The sequence below is a fragment of the Branchiostoma floridae genome, chromosome 6, assembly GCF_000003815.2.
Source record: "Branchiostoma floridae strain S238N-H82 chromosome 6, Bfl_VNyyK, whole genome shotgun sequence".
Lineage (NCBI taxonomy): Eukaryota > Metazoa > Chordata > Leptocardii > Amphioxiformes > Branchiostomatidae > Branchiostoma > Branchiostoma floridae.
Window position 1 is genome coordinate 17,109,854 of NC_049984.1, and position 18,558 is coordinate 17,128,411.

The 18,558-nt window shown below is 39.8% G+C and overlaps 2 protein-coding genes across 5 annotated transcripts; one reads left to right on the forward strand and one right to left on the reverse strand.

The window, feature by feature from the left end:
- Positions 1–3,729: 3,729 nt before the first annotated feature.
- Positions 3,730–12,331, forward strand: LOC118418152 (Fanconi anemia group A protein homolog). Its single transcript, XM_035823988.1, has 18 exons — positions 3,730–3,757; positions 4,057–4,142; positions 4,834–4,907; positions 5,270–5,395; positions 5,602–5,716; positions 6,533–6,708; positions 7,219–7,324; positions 7,625–7,684; positions 8,094–8,204; positions 8,464–8,576; positions 8,773–8,883; positions 9,148–9,226; positions 9,638–9,700; positions 9,881–9,965; positions 10,241–10,322; positions 10,843–10,984; positions 11,402–11,500; positions 11,646–12,331. Exons 1-18 carry the CDS (start codon positions 3,730–3,732, stop codon positions 11,709–11,711), a joined length of 1,722 nt encoding a protein of 573 aa, XP_035679881.1. The 3' UTR covers positions 11,712–12,331.
- LOC118417362 lies at positions 11,783–18,428 on the reverse strand. 4 transcript variants are annotated; one of them, XM_035822915.1, is made up of 8 exons: positions 17,966–18,428; positions 16,742–16,829; positions 16,267–16,361; positions 15,970–16,071; positions 15,383–15,439; positions 14,697–14,801; positions 13,623–13,703; positions 11,783–12,566 (listed from the first exon to the last, which is right to left on the reverse strand). In XM_035822915.1, exons 1-7 carry the CDS (start codon positions 18,047–18,049, stop codon positions 13,641–13,643), a joined length of 594 nt encoding a protein of 197 aa, XP_035678808.1. In that variant the 5' UTR covers positions 18,050–18,428; the 3' UTR covers positions 11,783–12,566; positions 13,623–13,640. The 4 variants fall into 4 exon arrangements, with proteins under 4 accessions (XP_035678808.1, XP_035678809.1, XP_035678807.1 ...); XM_035822916.1 differs by having other exon boundaries at positions 11,784–12,566; positions 13,637–13,703; XM_035822914.1 differs by lacking the exon at positions 13,623–13,703 and having other exon boundaries at positions 11,786–12,566.
- Positions 18,429–18,558: the final 130 nt, after the last annotated feature.

The following is an 18,558-nucleotide window of genomic DNA, read 5'->3' on the forward strand; positions in this document are numbered from 1 at the left end:
TATCTTTTTTTTAAAACTATCACATGTTTCAGCTCTGGACATTTTACTAGATAGCTGCCTATGTGAAAATTCAAGCGTCTCAGACGGCGAAACGCCGTTTGCGACAACCGTCCAAGGCGTCTTAAATTATTGGGACGCTTTGGACGGTTACGGCGGCGGACGGCATGGGACGGGCTTTTGAACGTCCGACGAAACGTCCAAGACGGTCCGAACGGCATAACAAACGCTTGGACGCGTCTAGATTGGCACTTTAGACGCGTCCGGTCGGACGTTCGGGACGTCCGAGACGGCGTCTGAAAGCGGGCAGCCGGACGCTCCCGCGCTCCGTCGGGCGGGCCCCCCGCTGGGAACAGACGTCTCTGCGGACGGACCAGACGCCGATTGCGACGGACGTAAATGACGTAATCCAGGCTGCTGGGACGGATCGGACGCCGATTGCGACGGGCATAAACGGCGTAATCCAGGCCGCTGGTACGGGCGGTAGCCTCCACCACGCCTTCCCACGGGGGGTACAGATCGTAAAATTCGACAGAAAATGGAATGAAAGGCCAAGAGGCAGTCATCGCTATATTATTAAAGGTTAATATCTGGGCCAAACTCCTAGCAAAATATTTTTTCTTCAAGACACAGTTTTAGTTAGTCAGGCAGTACGGTAGAAACTCATAACGGGCCGGTGCATTTAATTTGGAACGTGCGTAGACGGCTGCCCGGACGCCGTTTCTGACGCCGTCCGGTCACGGCTATAATTTTATGGCCTGTTGGGACAAGCGTTGCCACATACCAAACAAACAAATATTCAGCCAGGCAGTGGAAGACCACCCACGACCGGGCCGTCAGGTTTAGTTAAAATCAAACGCAACGTGAACAAATTTCTTCGTAAATTCAGACATACTTCGCGGCGTTTGATAAACTTTGCTACATGTATGAAATTCAATCCGACCTTCAATCGTGTCCGCGGCTCTTTGTGCCGCCGTGCCGCCCGCACTGTCACACGTTACATCATAATGGACGAGTCCACATATTATCAAGGGTGAATACAGGACGTTTTATAATTCTCTATCGTACATTTTAATCACAATAGTCTTAATTAAAGACTGGATACATTGTAAATGTGTAATACATTTTCTACAAAGCTCATATGTCATTTTTATTTCGCGGTAGCGAAACAAATTCGTCCGTTTCATAAGTTCCCAACCCCTAGTAGTTGGGAGGGCCGATTTCATTGACGGCAAAATCGGTAGGTGCTATCTCATTATCTGTTGTCTAAATCTACATTTTAACAGCATTATCATTCTTAATCGAAACCACAGATATTTTTTACAAGTATTTTACGACGTGTTCATAAGTCTTTTTATTTTGTGGCCTCAAAGTAAGATCCTAAATTTTATCATTCCTTTGCGTATGTGGGGAGGGCACCGAAACTTTGCAACCGTCGTCGGCAAACTTTGCAACAACATGTTGTACAAAAATAAGAATAAAATGAGTATTCACTTACCGGCGCCAGCAAAGTATCGACAGTCAGCTAACGGAAGGACGCTGCTTCTTTTGACGGCATCTGTGATTTCTCCTGTCCGTTACGTTTCACAGTTGCTTCAGGTAAGTAGTATGATTCATCCCCCTTGTCGGCGCACGACAAATAATTTTTGTACATTCTTTTTTAGTATAAATAACGAATAAAGTCATCGCCGTAAACCCAACCTCAGCACAATGTCGTAGAAACATCAACTGCTACTTCTAGACGTGATGTCCTTGGTCTAAAAGTAAGCAAAATTTTAACAAACAGACATAAAATCCACAGAAATAGTCACCTTATGAACATATGTCCTGCAACCGCCGGATTGTTCAACGGTCTGAAATTCGAATTCACCCGCTGAAATTGGCGCATGTGCAGAAGTTAAAACGTCATGTTTCCCGTGGGGATAAGGACAGACGCAAGCCGTCTGAGGGCGTCGGGTTCCTAAGTATTTTATAGCCCCATCAGTGGCCGTCTCAGACGTCTTTCAGCCGTCTGGGCGTCCAACAAAAAAACTGACAGAACGGCCCGGACGCTCACGATGTGTTCGCGGCCGTTTCTGACGGCAATGGACGCGTCCAGAGAGTTTGAAACGCGCTCAGACGCCTTTGGACGCTTGTAGACGCCGTCTTAGCAGTTTCGGACGCTTGAATTTTCACAGAGGTGGAGCTTTCGCCTACATATTGTGAACTTGGCTTTCAACACTAGGATGTCATAAGTAATTCTCGTACCCATTGAACAGGGGCCACATCTCGATCTACACCATGTGCATGGCCTGGCTGCCTTCCTACTCCATCTGGGATCCCTGCAGACTTTGTTCCCTAAAGTCCAGGTAAGCAAATTCATATAGTGTCAATACCATTGTACTCTAAAAATCATGAACATTCATAGCCATAGCCATAACACAATTATCAATGCTGGATTTCCCAGGTGCCAGGTAGTAGCAGCCCATATGTGGTGGCCCTCACAAACACATTGTGCTGCAGTACCAGGGTGGACATGATCTACTGTCTCAAGTAAGTAAACAAGCTCCTTGACCATTATATAAAAGACAAATGATATTACAATTGTCATGGCTGTAATAGAATACAATTTGATATGTCAATAAAAATTAGACATCCAGATAATAAGATACAATAAAGATGCAAGATAATAATTGATTGGAAAGTCTATCCAACATCCATCCAGTTACATGAGTAATTGTTATCTTGCATACAATACATATCTATGTTTACAATGACAGCTGGTTCAAATAAGGAATTAGTTTCACAATGTTTTCCATAGATTGTAGTGAAACAATAGTTGATTTTGTATAATATGTGACCAAACATTTCTATCATTGCACTGACCATTGTAGCTTCCATGTAAGTCAGGTATATCAAAATAAGCTCATATGATGTGCTGGCTGGTATTTTGCAAAAGACTACGCTTCCTATAGTATGGTGTAGCAGATGAAAAGCATATAGTTTTTAATAATTCAATTTATCCAGCTCCTAGATCCTGTTTTATGCTTGTCTATCAGGTTTTGTACAGCATTTCTGGAGCATGCAGCACAAACAGACAACAGTTTTACATCATCACACAGTACAGAGGAGAGGAGAACCTTCATTCCTCATTCTATAGTGCACAAGGTAAGGAATATAACAACAAGTTTATGACAAGTTTGAAGTTCCAACAGCCCTGTGATATGTTTAGAATTTCTCCTACGTCTTGTGTAATTATAGTTAATTTAATGATAAGGCAAATTTAAGGACTGTGTACTGTGCACTGGTACTGTACCGTGAAAATCGATTTGGTACAAATCCAAAGTACCGGTTCTATACCAATATGAATTAACACCAATTATGTGCTTATTTTGTGGCTGAAAATGCGTACACCCTACCACAAAGACAAAAATGCCTCCCTGAAACTTGAAATCAGAGCCATGTTTGAAGATTTCATCTCCTAACCTCATTTCATCTCCTAATGACTGAGGAAGTTTTGTTTAGGTACAGTTACAGGTCTAGATCTGTACCTGTACCAGTACCCGTACCTGATAACTTACATTTCAGCATGCAGCCCTAGTTTTGATTAAGATTTAATGTCCATTGATAATTCTTGTCGCTCTGTGGTTGATGTAACTAACATATGCAAAATGTGAAACACAGACAAGCAGAGAATATTCACTTGTTTTCCTCTATAGTTTCTGTACCTGGTCCCCAGACTACTCGGCGGTGATGTTGGCATACCTGGGAGTAGACCAGGGTGTGGTGTTGCCATGGACACGCAATGTTTTTTTAGAAGATCCAGGGATGAAGTGAAAGGTACAAACTGTGTCGTCTCATTCTGGTTGTTCTGGTTTCCATTTTGAACCAAGTTTTTTTTTAAGTACATTTTATGTAAAAGGCTCCTAAGGATGAATCAATAGTAGCTGCTTGTGTCTTTTTTCATTAATTGACTGAAATGTAATCAGTAATTATCTCCTGCGTATTGCATACTTTTATGCAGATATAGCAAATTGATTAAACCAGAATCTTTCATTGTACGGTCTGATTTTGCTACAGCTGAAGACCAGCAGGTAATGCTGGCGGCAGCACAAATCTACCACTCTGGTTTCTTCAAACAAATCCTTGGTACTGAAGCACAGAAGGTAAGGCACCAAGGCTTGTTAATGTACATTGTGTATATAGCAGACATAGTGATTTTAAATCTTGGCTTGCTAAACAGTCTTTGAGACAATCTTTGTTATAGCCAATCAGCACCAAGGACACTACTCATAAGATTTGTTTGCTGCAAGCCAATCAGCAACAAGAACAATACTAATGAAAATCAGGTTTGTTAACAGCAAACCAATCAGCACCAAGGACACTACTCATAAGATTTGTTTGCTGCAAGCCAATCAGCAACAAGGACAGTACTCATGAAAATAAGGTTTGTTAACAGCAAACCAATCAGCACCAAGGACACTACTCATAGAAATACGGTTCATTAACAGCAAGCCAATCAGCACCAAGGACACTACTCATAGAAATATGGTTCATTAACAGCAAGCCAATCAGCACCAAGGACACTACTCATAGAAATACTGTTCATTAACAGCAAGCCAATCAGCACCAAGGACACTACTCATAGAAATACTGTTCATTAACTGCAAGCCAATCAGCACCAAGGACACTACTCATAGAAATATGGTTTATTAACTGAAAGCCAATCAGCACAAAGGACACTGCCCATATACAGAGAAATCAGCATATGTCAGCCAATCTGCACCAAGACAATTTCAAATCATGTCCATCCTGGTAGTAAGCTAAACAATTACAATTTCTTATGTTTTATTTCAGTTTTCCCTAAGAGACTGGATGAGGTTAGAACCACAGGTAAACCCCCTGCAGGACTTCTTGTGTCAAATGGCAAGGTGTGATTCTCATTTTTTAAAGTCACAATGAAAATAGATTGCACATTTGTTTTATTTTCATTTTCTATTTGGTTAATTCCCTAGTTCCAAAAGAATAGTATTAGATATTTCTGGTGTTGCTAACTTACACACAGTGGGGCATGCTCCTACCCCTCCTAGTCTTATTGAAGTGCTGTTTTTTTATTAGCTTAAGGTGTGGCAATTTTCAAATACCCTTAATCTTCTCGTAAAGACTGCTAGTCCATGATGTGAGCTCTTGACTATACAGAAGTGGCCAAGGCAGCTGCCTTTTGCAAGTTATTGCCTTTGATGTCGTGCATCAGTTTCCAGTGATGGTATGAGAACAGTTTTATTTGTTACAGACATGAATACCACCATTGGGTACTCCATTACTTCCTGCCCCTGTCAGTAGATGAGGGTGGGTATGGAGGATCCTACACACAGGCAGCTCAGGACATGGTTCACTCATTGTTAGATAACATCAACAGGTACTCTAGCCATGCTGTATTTTTTTTTTGCTTTAAAGTTGTGCATTGTTCCCAACATTTGGTTGATTTTCGAAAAATGATGCTAAGGAAATAAGACTATGATGCATTTTGTTATGTGTAAGAGAGTGTGAAGCCTATTTGAAATTGCAAATCTATAAACATTTACTTGTACTTGTAATTTTATAAAACTTTGTTTTGCCATTTAGATCACAAATGTTGGACACAGGAGAGGATCATGTTCATACCAGACAGTTGTGCCAACATTGTGAGAAATCAGTGCAATCAGTTGGCTGCTTCTCTGAGCTAACATGCCTTTTACAGGTAAGTTTTGCATACCAACTATCTGTTGTGTGAACTGAACCTGAAACTTTCGTGGCTTGAATGTATCTTAAGTAAGAACTGGCTGGTGTTTTTCGCAAAGACGGAAAATGTATAATCTTGTATAGAACCTAACAGGCATGGATTCTTTGAAAAGGTTATAGTAAAAAGAAAAGGAAAGTTAGTTGTAAATGATAACTTGGAATTCCAAAAGGTGACGTCTAAGTCCTATTTAAACATTTTTCTTAGGATTGTTTCAAGCATAAAATACGTCAGATTAATGTAGCCTTTCACAAACCTTTTTAAGCCAAATGGTAAAAAGTATCACTATCTGAACTAGGGCTGGGTACCGGTACAGAAAATTCAGGTCCAGGTCCGGTTCAGGTCCAGAGGATCAGGTCCAGGTCCGGACCTGAACCTGGACCTGATTCAGTATGACTCATACCAATGGTGCATTTCACTACAAAGAAATCTGTTTGGTGAAGTATTAGACTTACAATGGCGTTTTAAAATCCTACAACGCTAACTGCACCTGTACGACTGACTGTAAACCTTGGTAGAAATTACTATAAACTCTACTCTACTTCACTCTTGTCATTTTCTTCCAACTGCAAGCGCCAAAACGTGTGAATGCCTGATCAAATAATATGTTAATTTTCTAATCGGTCCAACATCCGGTCCACCTAACTTTTTCAGGTCCGGTTTTTCTGGACCGGTCCAATAAGAAAAACCGGTTTTGTACCGGTACGCTGTACCGATACCCAGCCCTAATCTGAACCGCTTCAATCCATGACCACTTTACATATTTTGCTTCATCAGGAGTTGCTACCACTTGTATCATTGGATCAGACTTCTAGCCAATCAGTAAGCAGAACCAAGTCACATGACAGTTTGCTGCTGGGAGCTCTGAGTGACAGGATGGACCAATCAGGACAGGAGAGTGGTGACATGGACAGACTCACATTGGAGGAACAGGAAACCTGTACTTTCATAAGGTGTGTTTAACTTTGACTGTAGTTAACAGCAACCCTTGTAATTCTGCTAGGTACCCTAAGATTGTGTTATTGAGGTCTTCATAAGAATGTCTTGAACACCTGGATATATGAACTGTGCCTACCTTAGAGATTACTGATGTGCATTTATTTTAGGTTGTTGTTCACCTTGCAGTGACTTGTGGCACATACATGTAGGTCCTTGCTGTTTCTGTGATGGAGTATATTTTCACAAGGAGGGGTTGCTAGCCCTTCTCCTTTTGTGTATTTAAGATACCTTGTCAAACACAGGACTCCCATTTTAAGTCCCTTCCAAAAAGAAGTGCAGCTCCAACCATGATTTGAACCTGGCGTTTTGATCATAAGAAGAGATACCAGGATTTCAAGCAGGGTCACCCAGTTACCAATGTCAAAACCAGGAGCTCAACTGTAAGGCTGCTACCAGTTCAGCTACGGGGATATCCTTATTCAATTTAGCATATCTACAGTTTTTACACTGTGCTGTTGTTCCAGACTGTGCATGAGTTTACCAGCCGAGTATCTGTACGGAGTCAGTCCTCAGGAAAGATTCAGTACTGAAGCACTGTCTGCTGTAGCTGGGTTCATCAACACATTGTTGGTGAGTTGTATCTACCTCTTCAAATCTACGATGTGCACTGTGTGTGTAATGTACACACTAAATAAATAAATAAATGAGCACTACTGTTATACTGTTATGCAGATACACTATATTGACAGACACTACCATATTTTACAAAGCTTACTTTCCCCATTTGCTACTAGCCAAATGATGGCAAATTTGAAATAGATTTCTTCCTACATTTACTGGAAACATGCACAATTGCATAACACTGAACAGCATTTTGAGGTTGTTTGCTCAAAATCATCAACCATTTTTCTATGCTTTTTCATTTTATAGAGGAATCACGTGGGACAGTCCTCTTGTCTTCCCTTTGATGTGACGTTCTATCTAACAAGGGTGAGTGGACAGGTTTCTGACATTTTTCTTGTGCTAAACATTTACAATGGAGGAACTGTTACTTGTAATCATTTGTAATGTTTCCAATATCATATTTTCCTGTACATTGCTCAAAATATCACAAACATATGCATTTAATGGAAAACTGAAGCTATGCAGCTGTTTATAATGTATACCTGCATGAAACCTGAATTGATAACCAGGTACTGGGTATATGTTGTTTGTGGATTTTTGTTTAATTCATAACATTATCAACTGTTCAATCTCAACAGTTATCAATGTCATTCATAATCATAATTTCTAAAATCTCACTTAACAAAAGAGTGGCACAGGTACACATGTATGATTTGTCAAGAGCATGTGATTTTTAATTTTGTATCATTATATCATTTCTCTTATGTCCTTCCAGGGTGCCCTGAGAGTTGTAACTTCACATTCAGCGAGTACAGCATCTAGCAATGGTGAACAGTGGCTGGAACAACTACTGACATCAAGCCCATTACTGACAGCCTCTCTACTGGTAAGTACTGACACACCAGTATCTTTGACAGTAACTTTGACTTCAAGTTACATTACTCAAGAATAAAGTCATCTATGGTGATCTTTTGAAGAAAATGTTTGGAAATCAGTCGTCCAACCTCTGCAAGACAGGGAAGAACGGACGCTAAACCGGATAGTGAGTGAGTGAGTGAGTCTAAATTTTTTAGAAAAATTGTCCAAGAAAGTCTTTGCTTCACTGTTTTCTTACAAATTTCGTCTGGCCAATTGTCCACTTCCAGGCTTGGTGGAGCAGGCTGAAGCCACTTGTGTCTCACCAGTGCTGTGGATTTGGGGAGGGACAACTTCCTACACCCCTGGGGAAGATCGATGCCCTTACACAGTGGGCTACAAGGTAGCATCTTTATTTTGTTTAGATATGTATGTTAATATATTCATATACAGTACATAAGAATCAGGAACTATTCACATGTATCAAATCCATGTATCTCAACTTGGAGAAGACTTTGCAAGCTTGAAAATATCAGTATAGTAAAGGTTGTTAAGAAAATAAAGAACTAACATTCCCCATTACATTTTCTGTATTGCAGTATACTTTATGACGAAACCAGTGCTGGAGTTCCTACTTGTGCAGATATTGCTAGAGGTGACATATGGCCTGTGGCTGCAGCACTTTTCCATGGACTCACTACAAAATACAGGTACTAAACAGATACCCAGTATCAGAATTCCAATTGTTCTGTTATTGTCTTGTGGTGTTACATTTTAAACAAGGTTGGGATTTATACATAACAATTTATACAAGGTTTAGGTAGGGTTAGGATTTATACATTGGAATTCATGATAGCCAATTCCTGTGTGTTTCCCTCACTTGGGTTTTGCATTTAGGGTCAGACAAAAAGACCAGAAAAACTGGTGTTTAAGAATAAAATGGATGAGTGACTGGTTCTGTTTTGCCTAAGCAGGTCTCATACTGTGGTGCTGTCCAGCACTGCCAGAGTGATGAAGGCCATACAGGAACTCGAAGGACCAATGGGTGAAAAGGTATATACTATTTTAAAACACTCAAATAAATTCAATGAACAGTTGAGATATTCTAAATTCCACTGGTCATGACAGAGAAGACAGAGGCCCTATGTACAGTATTCACACTCAGGTTTATTGTCTTTGGGAAATTCCCTGATCTCTTTTTGACGAGTACAATGAACAGTAAACCATGATAGCTTTAAGCCCTGACCTAAGTACTGAAACCCTTTCCAGTAGCATGCCTATCTGGTTCAGCACAGCTGGGATTCATGACTTCTTGGTCCAGAGGGAGCATCAAGAACCACTGTGACATTCTCCCCACATGCTACACTGATGAAAGAACACACACAACCCTGCAATGTTTGTTTGTTTTTCATGATGAAGATTCAATGGCTAACAACTTTGCAATTTTGAAAATGTGCCCTCCAGGTTGCATCCTGCCTGCTGTTGATGATCATGTTACACCTGTCGATAGTGGACTTCACCTGTCAGGTTTGTGAAATCACTTAAAAGTCTAGGTGAATCTTAAATTGGTCAATTCTTCATGATTGGCAGTTTATAGTGGTCGTTAGTAGGAAGAAATGTTTTGAAATGTACATGTAATAGTAAGTGTAAGGGTTGTGTCGAGATGAAGTTTGTAGTATAAGAGCTTCTTTTTTTACCATTTACCAGGAATCTAAGCCAGCCAGCAGTCCATGGGTGAAACTAGCTCAGTCCCTGCTGAACACCTACCCAGAGACCCTGAGTATCTTCACAGGTAAGAAATCTGTCATTCATTGTAAATTTCAGTCCCCAGTAAATCGGTACTCTTCTCATTGGTCAACTCGCAAGAGCATTACAATATACCTTATCAACTCCTTATAGGTAAAAAATAACTCTTTTCCTGTAACAGTTTATGATTGGATATTTTCAGATTTTGTAATCATCAATCTGCTATTAAGTTGTTAAGTGAATCTGTACTTTTCTCAATGGTCATCGCACAATAGCATAGAATACAATATACATCATCAGTTCCTTCTTTTTTATTCCCAGTAGAAGACATTGAGAACCCTTCTGCACAGACCAGACTGTGTCCAGACAGGCTGTACCAGCTGGTGCCAGTCATGTTCTTCAGGTACATGACTTTTCTTGTGTCTATACCCTATATTGTATCTATAAAAAGGTATTATGTTTTGTGAGACAAGACATGGCAGTCAGGCTCAACCATAGTGTCTAGTTTGCTCGTGCTATCTTTATTCACCCCACTACTTGGTTTCCTTTATATATTGTCAGAGGTCGTTTTATTTTTTGGGATTTCATTGCATTCTCTATTTTGTATCTGTTCACTTCTGCCTAGCCTCTTTCAGAACATTACCTACATTTTGTATACAAGTGGCCACCTCTACATATTAGGACCATCCTGACCAATGAGAACATTTTTGGTGGTTTATACCATTGTCAAAAACATAAAGAATCCATCCTTTCTATAAAGACCATCTGTAGTCCAGATTCTATTAGCCCCCCGAGTCTTCTTGCACATGTTTGACTGTATTCTAAAGGCTCATTGAACATCCTGTACGACTTACATGTATGAGCCACGAGTGCCTGCATCTCTCCCTGATAAACATTTATTTTGTATATACCCCCCTACCCAGGACCCTTGTTGCCTGTCCTGTGGACATCCTGCAGAACCCCAAGTTTCTCCCCACTGCCCTGTCCATGCATGTCAAGGTCATTGGACTTTACCAATCGGTGGGAGGGGAGGAGATGTGGGGAGGAGCAAAGGCCACATACAGGGTGAGACCTTCATATCATAAACTCAGAAATTGTTCTGGAATAATTTTAGAACAATTTCAGTCTTAACGTATGAAGGTAAGACAAAATTATATTCAAATTTGGAAAGTGTACGCTTATTTGTGGAAGCTTATGGTTAGATATATTTTCATGTTTTTAGTTGTTAGTATTGTTTTTGAGAGGTATTATCCAAGGACAGAGTACTACTTTTCAGACATTCTTGTTTTATGTTTTAGTGCTTTTTTTTACAGTAACTGTTTAAACTTTTTTGTACAAACAGATTTGATGATAAACAAAGGTACACAACCCTAGTTTCTATAGCTTTTTTCTTCATGATGAAAAGATGGCTGATATACAACTAGACGTCAATTACTACCGCCTAAGTTTAGACGGACTCAACTCATCTATTTCTTTCATCAGGGCCAACTTCTTACCTTGGATCTGATGGGACAAATTACCAGAATCCTCATGCATTGTTTACCACAATGCAGCACAGAATCCCTGAGACAGGTAGACATGGTAAGCACATTTCATATGTATCAACTACTTATCTATTAGTATTACTATCTAAATGTAATTTTATGGACGATTTGATATCAGATTGTTCTGTGGTAAGAAAATATCTTTTTTTTTCTTCTATTTCTAATACTGTTTTTATTTACAGGACGTCTTGATGCAATGTGACCCAGATATTCAACATCAAGTAAAGAAGAGGGTATCATGTATATAAGGAAAACACCTTACTGTTCAGATATATAGAATTTCAGTTTAATGTTTAGTTTAATGTTTAAAGATCATAAAGATATTGCAGTTACTCACGTGTGAGTCCTTAGTATAAACTTCATGCCTTGGTGCCAATATTGTTGTTACTAACATAAACTATCATAGTAAAGATAAAGAAATACACAAGACATTTTTTCAAGTCTTATAAGCTTTATTTGCATTTAATATGCTTTTAGATTATACATAATTAATATATGTGATACTACCTATAGCATTTTAATTCCTTCCTTTTCATCAATTCATTTCATATGAACAAAAAGGGAAACCTTGGGTCATAATTTAAACATCAAAATGCCTTTTGCTGATTTGCATACACATGGAAACTTTCAAGCTTCAATTGAAAACTGTCTCTTTTCTCTGTCAAATGTCAACTTCAGCTATCTTGCAACTTTGGTTTGCTACAGTGCTGGCTTATTCAAGACCATGCAGGGATAGCCATGATACATTTCAAACTGCTGTTGGTCATATGGTTATCTTACCTACCAGACATGGACTTTATGTCTACATTGGAAATTCATATTTTGCTGTGTCATAAAGTTGCGGTGAAGAGGTCACCTCAAAAATAAAGCCGCCACAAAAGTTAAAAAAATTACAGTATTTCAGTCATCACATGTAGGAGTACATGTACAAGTTTGTTCGCAATAGTTTGATACAGAACTCCTATAGTAAGCCTTAGGTGTTGGGTAAAAGAATTCGTTTTGAAGATACAAGGGTCATCCTAAGTCTTCAAGTTTAAGTTTTACTCCTTTGTAGTTCCCGTCGCTTCCTCAGGTGTTTCACTTGGAGCTTCAGGTGCGGGTGTCTAAATAGAATGGAATAAATCAAAATGGTTACTGGGTATTGCAACAAAATATTCCTTAGAATTTGAGTCTCTTCTTGTACATATATAAGGAACGTTAAAGGACACTAAGCCCATTGTATATGTCAAAGGTATAAGCAACAATTGCCACTAATGTACAGTTTACACATACTATTCTTATCTGTATACTTGATCATAGTAGGATACTGACTAAGAATTCTCTATACTTGTAGAAAGAGAAATGACACATTGTACAGTTGAACAGGGGATGATTTCAGAGACAGGATAGTGCAAATGTGCACTTGATCACTGACAGTGATTCCAGGAAAAAAAGCAAAGTACTGAGTTGTGTTTGAAGTTGAATTTCAGCATTGATGATGCAACTGCTCTAGACAACAGTTCTAGCAAGTAATCATAGGCTTGTAGAATTGTATTGATTGTGACAGATATAAATCATTAAAAGCTACATGTAATTGAAAATACCAGGTAACAACATTTTAACACTTTAAAAAGTTTCTACACTTTAGATAAGGCATGGAGGTTGCTCTAATCACAGTAGGTTAATCAGAATAGGATACAACAGGTAATGTTAGAGGGCAGGAAACAAGATTGCACTTCTGTAGACTACAAAAGCTGCCTGCATCCATGGGTGATTACATCATTTCCACCAACGTTTTTGAACATGTTTGAATGTGTGCATGGGTATGCAAATTCTGTTTGATGTTTACTTGTAATCCATTACACCCGGGTACTGGCATGAAAAATAGCATGAACACAAATGATGATACAGAATGACAGTTTATGAAAATAAAGAATAACATAACAATTGAAACGTATCATCAGTCTATGCTATAGTAACTGCAAATACATTTTATAATTAGTTCAGCTTTTCGAGCTGTTCTTAGAGTGTGTGCAAATGGTGGCAGAAATGATAGTCACACATGTGATGGAAGCAGTTTTTATAGTGCACGGAAGTGTAAACTAGTCTATCGGACAGATAGACTTGGGCTGCAAGACAGGTGCAGGACAGCAAGGCAACACCTGGTCAGTGAGGGGTACCTGTCCGTGCACACCTGTTCACAGGTTGTCGTACAGGGTGTTATTGAGGACTGCCCGCAGCAGGCTGACTCGTGATCCCTCCTTAACAAAGTACAACCACCACCTGTTATTGTTAGTTACAACCACACTACTATACACACACCAACCGGATAGTGTTACAACAACGGGAATGCCAAAAGATTTTGGACGTGTGAATACATTTTTATTTTACAGAAAATGTCCATTTTGGTCCTATGAACCCGCCTGGTATCCATCCTATTCCTTCTAGGAACCAGCCTGGTATCCATTCTATTCCTGACCAGTTCATCTTTGGTCATCCAATGGCTTTCCTTTCTGAATGTTCTGTTGTAAAACGATCAGGGGAGCAAACAAGAGCTAGAATAGGATGGATGTCAGGCTACATATGCACACAGTTGTAACCAAAGTTTTTACCAAAAAAGGCAACAGTTCAATGAACATAAGATTATCAGTCCAAAAACCTTTAAACACTATCCATAGTCTTACTAGGTAATCCAAGGTAATACCAGGGCCAGTGAAAAATTGTTGCCCCTTTTTCAATAATAAATCTTGATATAAATAAAATGAGTTGAAAATTTTCTCATGCAAGGGCGAGTCAAAATTAGTTTAAGAATATGCTCATTGTGACGTGTATTTTGTACAGATCTGTTTGAATGACAATTGATTTCAAGGTGACATTTCTTTTTGACTGAGCCTCGTATCTACAATGCAGAGGGGGGGTATCAAAACACCGCAAAGTCTGCCTTAACCTCGTACAAAGCAATAATGCTGCTAGACTCACTGAAAAGCATGGCTGCATGATTAAATCAGGTTAGGTTGACATGTTGATGCTCTGTAAGGCAAATTAGATCACGTTTCATCTTCAAATCTATTGATCAGTTTATTTGTCAAATTTAAGGAAAAATCGTTTCCTGATCATGATTTCATATTACACGTATCATGATTCTGTAATCGTTATTCCTGTTCGTCTGAAATCATCCTCTGTCAGTTGTGTAATCATCAAACATGGAATTTGTGCACTTCGATTCAGGGCATAACATTTCTCTTGTAACTTACCTGTGGTCCAGACGCACTGCCCGACGCCTCTTCTTCGTCCAGTTTTTGATAGTAAAAGATTTCTAGTGAAGTTGTGTGTGATAGGGCCACAAGAACGCAATAGACCTGGTCAAACATGATGCAGAAAATACATATCAAATATATATGATGCAGCGGTTAAGATTGCAAGCTGTGGTAAAGATGCCGATCTGAGTCTGTAAATTTAAAGATGTTCCCTTTAAAAGATAGTCAGAACTTTTCAACTGAGTGCGATCTCTGTCGACAGAGGCTCCGATCGGGATCTCCACTGGTAGATTCGACGATGCTGTCAGATCGTAGCCTGGATTCCAGACACCCAGCCCAATCTCTATGAGTATGATATTCATCGTGCCGTGCACGTGTCTACATGTAACTTCGTTAGCCTGTGTAGGCCCTGGAAACAGTCTGGCATCCAGGCTGGTCAGATCGAAATCTCTACCACACCCTGGCATACATGTAGAATAGATACAGATTGCGTGATTGTGTACACATGTATACATGCATTGCTGCCATATATTTTCATCCGTAACAGGGCTTCTAGAACTTACGGAAATATTTGGCGCTGTTACTAGCATTTTTACCGGTAAGCGGTAGGATACTACCATTTTAAAAATGACTTCGGTGCTAAATTTCCAAAGTTAAACGTAAATGTTAGAAAGGTGGCTTACATTTGGGATGATACGGCAGACCATGAACGCCGGAAAGAACGGATGTACGAACAGGTTCTGTGGAAGAAAAGGAAATGTCATGTCATTCACGAAATACTGGACAAAACAGAAGGCGGTAAATGATTAAAACTTTGTTCCGACACAAAGACATTCTGGCTGACAGAAATTTCGGCCCAACCCACGACCTTGCCAGAAGAGCTCGATCTCGACAAGTGACAAGGCCGAAAATTTTGACGAGTGTTGATGTAGATCTGTTCTGCTATATTGAGTTACCCAAGTCCTTACGTCCACAGGACCATTTATCAGTACATGTATCTTGCAAGAACTACACGGACAGTCTGTGTTTGTAACCATAAGTTTAAACTGTGTATCTAACATTAACACAAGAAAACATGTTGACTCACTTTGCGCCTTTGATATAGGACGGAAGATTCAATGGACGGTCACTGAGTCGTGGTTTTCAGTGCTAGCGTTTCGTCTTAATTCTTGGCAATGTACACTTTTATTACTGGTCGTCTGTTCTTTCTTAGCCAAAGTTGAATTCCGTATAATACATGGTACGTAGCATTTCGTTTTTCAGTACTTACAGCTTCCCAAAGAACAGCTCGCTGGTACATCTGAACTGCGATCTCTAAACATGTGAACGTGATGACGGCTGCTGCCCAGGATTTCATCACTGCAATTCTGTCCTGTAAAAGCAGAAAAACAAGGGTTTGAGGACATCTTACCTACATGAAGTAACGTTATGTAGGGCCAAAATATATTTATATTAATATTTGAAATTCTGCAAAAAGGCTGCTGATTGTGAATTCATTGATACACAATCTGTTGGAAAATAACACTCCCTTCTGGAGTTTACCCTCTAAGAAAAAAACAAGCGTTACCTGGCTGACTGCGTAGATATAGCCCACTGACCACAATAAAATGGTGATGTACATGGCAAAGTTTAGGTAGATCAAGCCTTTGGCGTACTCCAGAGCTGTACGTAGAAATGAAGACAACAACCATTGCATATTACGGCAGCCTTTAAGAAAATCTAATGACTTTTGTCGACGTCCCGACACTTATTCTGAATATTCACATACCAAACAACATACAGTAGTTTACAGATCCATCAACAACTTCTCTAGTTATGATGTTAAACAAACAACGCACACACAGAGACTCGAAAACCGTGATAACATTGACACACATAAAAATTTAGTTACTGTATGTTCGATGATAAATATTGAAATAAAGAAAAGAATTAGGTGTAGATCTAGAGTGCGTAACTGTGTATACTATTGTCTATCATTTTCATCCGTAGATTTGGTGCTGAAATAGGCTTGGTACTAGTATTTTACAATGACTGAAACGCACCTTTTTGACTTCTCGGGTCCGATTTTTGGTCACCCTTCTTCATTTCCAAGTCCCAAACCTCCGCACCGATACAACAGGCACTGATCACCTGAAACCAAATCCTGTAGTATTACATCAGCTTCACATACTGTCATTTGGTAGTTACAAGGCTTCCTTGGGAGCGCTCCAAACTAACTTGTCATGTATATAACGACCAGCTGTTCTGATACTTGGCTTTAACAACTTGATTTCCACTGGCGAACTGAGAAATTACAAATACCCGACATTCACAAACTATAGTCCCAAAGTAAAGAGCGATACGTATGGTACATAACATAGTAAAAACATAACAGAACATAAATCTTTTTTTATTAAATAAGTAATGCAGACAACGTGCGAATGAACATCCTTACTCCTTATTCCAACTACAACATGCTGGCCAACAGAACTTCTATTCAGAAAGACCAGTAGCAGCGCCAATGTTCAATGCTGTTGTCTATTGCTGTCATGACACACGAACGTTATATTATTTTATATTGTTGACGTTTGGCGCTTAACGTTCTATTCGTGTGTTCACATCCCCACTACTACAATCCTAGCTACTGCCATGTCACTAATTACTGGTATGTGAATGAAAAATCACTGTTAAAGTTCCCCGTATACTGAAGTGAAAGTGCCATGTGTATCATAATTATACATGTCAACATATATGTAACCTACACGTTCTTTCTGATTGAGTGGTTTATCTACACTTAAGAAACGATTCCGCTTAAATACAAGTATCAAACGTTTCCCTTTGAGTTGTCATGCCCCGAAGGCATGAGACATATTTGTCTTCCATATAAGCCCGGACAAGACAGGTGTAGTGCAAACAGCTATTGTGCCTGGTATTATGTATGAAAATAAAGATAGGTAAACATCTATGGGTCACTATTGAGCCTTACTTAAAACATTTGCTACTAGTGCACGAGACTGGACACAGTTTTGCACCGCCGGGTGTTGACCTTTCAAGTATTTGTGACATTTAGTGAGGTGCAGTCACAATAAAGGTCTAACCTACTACACACCGCGGTTACTAATGCCACTTATTTGAATAAGTCTGTCTAATGTCTGAAACGGGGTTTATGCCTGTCTGCTTAATTAAGTCAACCCTTGCCGTGAGCACACAAGCCACTCTCAATCTGTTAAAGCAGAAGCCTTAGAGAAAATAGACCATGCATACTGACAAAACAAATATGTACTTACCACCATATAAACGCCACAGATATAGCATCCCCTCTTCAACGTTGTGAAACAGGCTGTCCGAAACGGCAGACACAATTCAAACATTTTAGCTGGCGTTATGTGAGAGTAGCAGTCAGTCCGAAAAAAAACGTGTAGACCGGACGAAAACACCCAGTCTGGTCCTCTCTGGGTCGCTACATAGACTTCTACTGCCTCAGTGTTGTTGTCTTGTTGTACCAGCTGGCAGTGCACGCAAACCAAACCTCCAGTCAGGAAATGGTTCCAACAAAGCTTCCTTTGGATCGCAGAAGGTCGTACGAGTCGCCCAAGTAGGACAGTTCACCTATATTTTTGTTCCAGGTGTTCACTGGAGCTGATCATTGCCCTGCTCCGCCCCTACCGACCTGCTCCAAACTTGTTCTGCAGGGTACAAGCACTCGGTTCAGAAGGCACTCACCGTCCCAGCTCTTAATAGACAACGCACTATAGATTGAGAGCCAGGTCTGCCTGATATACTCTTGTTGTCTAGCGTACTGTGACGTGTCAGTCAATGCAAAAGAACCTACTGTTACAGTCGCTTGAATCTCACAGTAGAAAAAGTTACCGGAAACAGG